The sequence below is a fragment of the Epinephelus lanceolatus genome, chromosome 5 (genome assembly GCF_041903045.1).
Source record: "Epinephelus lanceolatus isolate andai-2023 chromosome 5, ASM4190304v1, whole genome shotgun sequence".
In the NCBI taxonomy this organism is placed as follows: domain Eukaryota; kingdom Metazoa; phylum Chordata; class Actinopteri; order Perciformes; family Serranidae; genus Epinephelus; species Epinephelus lanceolatus.
This window is the reverse complement of record NC_135738.1, coordinates 35,064,458-35,070,914: the sequence shown is the minus strand read 5'-3', so window position 1 is coordinate 35,070,914 and position 6,457 is coordinate 35,064,458. Positions and strand designations below refer to the sequence as shown.

Sequence of the window (6,457 nt, the reverse complement as noted above, 5' to 3'; positions counted from 1 at the left end):
AACATTCATTATTCTGACATGGGCCATTCTCCATAATTACTACCTTTACTTTTGGTACTTTAAGAATATGTGATAGTAATAATTTGTATTGTTGATAAAGTAAAACTTTGATTGCAGGACTTGTAACAGTATTAAATTGCTCCTTTTTAAAGATCACAGTACTTACAGAACTGGTTAATTAGGACAACTTTCATAAAGCAACTCAACTATAAACTTATGAAGTTTAGTTGTTAATCATTGTTGTCCTGTTGTTGTCAGTCAATAAATCACCTCACACCTCTGTTTCTACAGTACATACATCTGATTGCAGGAAAGGTTACATGTTTTGCACACGCTCAGTCTCGCTCAGAAGAAACCGAGGTGAGCAGGCTGAGAAAGTAAATTGGTTACTAAGATAAAGGAGATAAACGCTTGCTTCAGGGACTTCTACACGGAATTGTATTCCAGTAGAGTAAATGCCACTGAAACTGATTTTTCAAACGTTTTTGCCAGTCTAAAGGTTCCTCAATGAGACAGTGCATCACAAGATGATGGATGCTCCAATTTCTAGCATTTCATGAAAAAGTTGTCCCTTTCATGCTTAGGATGGTGAATGACTCCATGAGAAATAAGAGGCTCCTCAGCTCATTGTATGCAGCAAATATTTGTTTGCTTCTAAAAAAGGGAAAGGAAGAGTCTGACCCTGCAAGTTATAGGCCTATTGCTCTTTTAAACTGTGATCAGAAAGTAATAACTTAAGTTCTGGCTAAAAGATTGGGTAATCATATTTCAGCAAATGATGAAATATTTCACGGTGTGAAGTTTTGTGATGTTGAATATACGCGGATGATTTGCTGATCTGTTTATCGGACCCAGTAGTCTCTGTTCCTGATCTCCTGACCTACATTAAATCATTAAGCAGACTGTCAGGATTACAATCGAAAAATTGTGAGTTTATGCCTTTGAAGAATAATTTGTGTCCTGTATTCTGGAAATCTTTGCCATTAAATTACTCGCTACCCACATTAACTATCTTGGACTTAAGGTTCCTAGAAACCCCAAATTTTAATTCAAATTAAAAATTGAATTTTTTGGATATGATGGACAAGCTAAGAGCTAATATGAGGAACTGGAAGTTGCTTCCCATTTCATTAAACCACCAAAGAGCAGCTCAGCCGCTGTCCAAGGTCCTGTTTTATGGCATCATCGCTGAGTGTTTGTTTCTCATCTTGGTAGTTTCAGTTGACAGTGAGCTGTAATGCTGCCACCAGGCTGCAGTCTTTGTATTGGACCACAGACACTGACACATAACATGTGGAGCAAATGGAAATAAGAAACAGAGATGTCTTCACCTCAGGATGATCAATAACATGCACACAACATGTGCTCTGGATTTAATCGTTTTCCAAAAAAGGGCAAACGCTGTGACAGGCTGTGACAAATTCAGAGTAGAAACAGTCAGACTGAAGGACAGGGAGTCAGAGATGAGAGGACAGGTGAGTGTATAAAGGTTTGTTGTGCTTGTGCACACTGACTGACGGCATTCCTGCTACCACTAATGTATTTATTATTTATATGAAATATAAACGTTTATGTTTCTGTTACATAACATAGGTAAATAATGTAAAGTATACCTTTCCACATCAGAGCCTCTTATGAATCCACTCAACATGCCTGTCCTTCTTGAATTTTGGGTCAAACTGGTTTCTATTCAGAACAATGACAGATAGTTTATCTGAGCTGCTGTTACTCTGAAAGTTTTGAAGGAAGTCCAAATCTAAATTTCAGTCAGTCCTCACCTTGAACCTCAGCAGAAAACACCGAATAGGCTAACTGTTGTGTGACACTTGATTAAGTCTCTTAATAATATTTAGGAATGTATCAGTGAAACTGTGTGTAACATTTAAAGTCACGTACTGCTTCCACAGACAGCTGACATGTATTTGTCGGTGTGTTTGATCATTAATAGCACAACTACTAACTATTTAAATCTAAAGGAGTCACAGCAGCAGCTCTGATGGTCAGTCTGGCTGAACTGCACCATGAGCCTCGGCCATCATCAGTGTGTTTGCTGCGACCAGAATAACTTCAGTTTATTCCAAAGTCATCAACAGCAAATGGTTGTTTTTACACTGAGTCCCTGAACAAACATGTGGGCTGCTGGAAAACGGCTTTGGTGGAGCTGTGATGCATTTGAAGTCATTTTAGGAGAGAAATGAGTGGGAAAAGCCGCTGAGCAGTGCTGGCCACGGCGGTGAATAGGTGAGGTTTGGAGGCTCCACAGACAAAATGCAGAGAGCATCAGAGCTCTACATGACTTGAATATGAAGAGACACAAGTCCGCTATCGGCTCCCTTCACTGTCAGCCTTCAGCACTTGTCCCACATTTAGTTTTTCACCTTTTCTCAGTCAAGAGAAAACACAAGTGCTCCAGCTTTCACACTGCACAGAGGAGCCACGGGCTGAGTTGAGTCTCCACGGTTCTCACGGTGTGTTTAAGGACAGCCTCCTGCTCGGAGCTTTCAACAGTCCAGTCAGACACTCTTGTGTTACTAGGCAAGAACAACATGGCAGAGACAGCTCCAGCTCCAGCTCCGGCTGCCACGCCGGCCAAAGCCGCCAAGAAGAAGGCGCCTAGACCGAAGAAGACCGGTCCCAGCGTCGGCGAGCTCATCCTGAAAACTGTGGCCGCATCCAAGGAGCGGAGCGGCGTGTCTGCGGCCGCTCTCAAGAAGGCTCTGGCTGCCGGAGGCTACGATGTGGACAAGAACAAGTCCCGCGTCAAGACCGCCATCAAGGCCCTGGTGGCTAAGGGCTCTCTGGTCCAGACCAAAGGGACCGGGGCCTCCGGCTCCTTCAAGATGAGCAAGAAGGCTGCCGAACCGAAGAAGGTCAAGAAGCCGGCCAAGAAAGCCGCTCCTAAAGCCAAGAAGCCCGCAGCGCCCAAAAAGCCCAAGACAGCGGCAGCTAAGAAGCCAGCAGCCGCTAAGAAGTCTCCCAAGAAGGCTAAGAAACCCGCAGCGATCAAGAAAGCAGCCAAGAGCCCCAAGAAGGCTGCAAAGAGCCCGAAAAAGGCCACCAAGAGCCCCAAGAAGGTGGCCAAAAAGGCCCCTGCAGCCAAGAAAGCCCCCGCAAAGAAGGCAGCCAAGCCCAAAGTCAAGAAAGCAGCAGCCAAGAAGAAGTGAGCTGTCATCAGTCTCATCAACAAACTACTCACTAAAAGGCTCTTTTAAGAGCCACCCACACCATCCATAAAGAGCACTCTGTCATTAAATAAAAGGGTTGTTTTGTTTTGTGCTGTTTTTAAACTTAGCCCTTACAATAAATCATCATGGGAAAGTTTTATTTACATCAATAGATGAAAACAAAAAAAGCATAATTGATTGTATCACTTATACTCATTAAACACATTGACTACAGTTGTATTTACAGTGGTAGAATGTAACTAAGTAGGCTCAGGTGCTACTTTGAGTATTTTCATTTTATAGGCATTACATTTATCTGACAGACATATCAACAAATAAATGAGGTATTATTAAACCATCCATATGATATTAAATTATAATTAATTAAAATGTCCATCTGGACAAGCTGATCAAGAAGGCCAGCTCTGCCCTGGGATGCTCTCTGGACTCTGTGCAGGTGGTGGGAGACAGATAACAGCTCGGCTGTCATCCTCCTGAGGACTAACACTCCCATCCTCTGCATGAGGAGATCAAAACTCTGGAGAGCTTCTTCAGCGATAGACTGATTCACTCAAAGTGTGTGAAGGAACGATATCGCAGGTCCTTCCTGCCTGCTGCTGTCAGACTACTAACCAGCACTGCTGATAATCAGCTGCACCATGGACACTTTATAAACACCATCATGAACATTACTGTCCCCCTTGTTGTTGCTTTTTGCACATACAATCACTTTGCACTAGATATGCTCTCTTTAATCCATTGCTCATTATTATAATATGATTATTATTATTATTATTATTATTATTATTAACTGGCGTTTCTTATTCTTATTCACATTTTTGTACTTTCTTTTGCATGCCTTGTTGCCAAGTTTTTAGTTTTTGACATTTTTTATCTGATTCTTTCTCCTTGGCCACTGTAACACTGGAATTTCTCAATTGTGGGATCAATAAAGGTCTATCTTATCTTATTGTTACCTACAGCAGATAAAATGATTAACATTAATGCAATGATAATTACAGGCTAATAGAATTTTATAAATAATTTCAAGAATTGGTCCTTCTGCGTCATGAGAGGGGTAACTTTACTTTTTGTACTGTACGCTAATAAATGAAAAAAAAAATATGACTCTAGGACTTTGAAACAATATTTTCACAATGATGTTACGTTTACTTTAAGTCATCATACTTTTTAGACAGTCCACGCAATGAGGTGTGAGTCCGTTTGTGACAGTGGATGTTTCAGATATACCCGACGGCCAGTCCAGGCCTGCTTTCAGAAAATCTGTTGTTTTCGAATAAGCATTAATAATGTTGCCACGACTGCGTTACATAGATGGTACTATGGACACTTTTCCCTTAATCAATGAGTGACTTAGAGAAAACCACGTCAAATTGGAACATACAACGGTATTAAATCAACAGAAACGAGCTCTTGAGGTGATGTGGGTGGCTCTTAAAAGAGCCGTTGTGTTGCAGTGAGATGAGACGGTGATTTATCCTCCGAAGCCGTACAGAGTGCGGCCCTGCCTCTTCAGAGCATACACCACATCCATGGCGGTCACAGTCTTCCTCTTGGCGTGCTCGGTGTAGGTGACGGCATCACGGATGACATTCTCCAGGAACACCTTCAACACACCGCGGGTCTCCTCGTAGATCAGACCGGAGATACGCTTCACTCCACCACGGCGAGCCAGACGGCGGATGGCGGGTTTGGTGATTCCCTGGATGTTATCACGGAGAACTTTGCGGTGACGCTTAGCGCCTCCTTTACCGAGTCCTTTTCCTCCCTTGCCGCGACCACTCATTCTGTCCGAATCTAGTTTGAACCGAAGCAAAACTAAAAGGTTGGTCGTTGTGAACGTGGGTAAATAAATCCTTGCTGCGGACGTAGTTGAGCTCTGCTGGGCGGAGACATTTGTTCTAACAATAGAAACTAGGACACTGATGAACCCTTCACCTTCACAGTACTTTTGTTTTGTCTTGTCTCTTTTTTATGAGAATAATTAGAATTAGAATTGTTGGTTCCTAAAAACTCCCTTGCAGCTTCTTGTTGTCTCTTTTGTTTGAAATACTGTTATTCGTATGTTTTATTTATATTTATTTTAGGAACTAAAAAGAATAACTGAGTGACTTGAGAAGAGTCTTGAATTTTATGACAGAAGCTAAAAAGTCACTAAAATTCATTGATTTAAATAACGTGTTCTTGTAAGTAAAAAGTTGCATTAGAAGAACAATTTCAATGAGATTCAAGAGCACTTTTCTCTGGATTATCATAATAAATAATGTCGCTGAGGTCAAAGGAGAAATACTTTCTATATTATTTTTACAAAAGGAGCAGGAGGCATTATGGTCTGTAAATTTAGCAATATGGTAACTGGCAGGGTAGGTTTTGTGCGAAATTCTGAGGTGTACGTCTTTAGCCTCATTTAAGATGCATTACTCATAAGGTAACAGCCGAGGTCCTCTCCAGTTTATGTTCTTTATTTCAGACCTTCAGAAAAATTTGTCTTTTGGTGCAGTTTCATCCTTTCATGTCAGTAAAGGGCGTGTTATATTAATCTCATCATTTTAGATTGTTTTTTCATAAGTTGAGTGAACACATTTAGAAAAGCATGAGTCAAAAAAATGAATTATCTGAAAGGAACTGGAAAAACTGTGAATAGACATAAACTGTTCATTGTTCATGCCAAATTCATCAAAGAAATAATTTATCTCTTTGGAACCATGTACGAAAGGATAAATATTTGTTTCTGATAAGTTTATCACAGTTGTTCCACAGAGAAGTTTTATGAGACGCCCAACTTTTGTCTTATCCATCTGTCTGATGTAAGAATTGTGTCACAATAAAACACTGATGATGCTCCTTAGTTGCTAAACAGCATTTTTGTTTTGTATCAAACCTCCATTACAGTCATGGCAGGATATGTAACTGTACATTTAATCTGAGGCTTTATATCCTTAAAGTCAACTGTATTACTTTGTACATGACCTTTTTGGCTGCTGTATCAGTTTCATTCACTCATTAATCATTCTATCACCTCAGTTATAGTAGACTAAATATATACTAAATTTAAAAGTCACCTTCATCTCTCATACCTGACAACCACCAATCCAGAAATTGTGAGATTTTGGAAAATAAGGACTGAATTTACCATTAAATGATTCAACTAAATCTAAATATAATATATTCTAATGTTCACATGATCAAACACTACAATGGTTAAGTTGTGTTTAAATTTGTGGGATTTGTCTCAAGATAAGATGTATTATTAAGCTTTATTTTTGTTGTAC

At 40.3% G+C, this 6,457-nt stretch overlaps 1 protein-coding gene and 1 pseudogene across 1 annotated transcript; one reads left to right on the top strand and one right to left on the bottom strand.

Moving 5' to 3' along the window:
- Positions 1-2,523: 2,523 nt before the first annotated feature.
- Positions 2,524-3,599, top strand: LOC117257962 (histone H1 pseudogene; annotated as a pseudogene).
- Positions 3,600-4,566: 967 nt separating this feature from the next.
- On the bottom strand, positions 4,567-4,987 carry LOC117258259 (histone H4). The gene has a single exon (XM_078168125.1). It carries the CDS (start codon positions 4,969-4,971, stop codon positions 4,660-4,662), a length of 312 nt encoding a protein of 103 aa, XP_078024251.1. The 5' UTR covers positions 4,972-4,987; the 3' UTR covers positions 4,567-4,659.
- Positions 4,988-6,457: the final 1,470 nt, after the last annotated feature.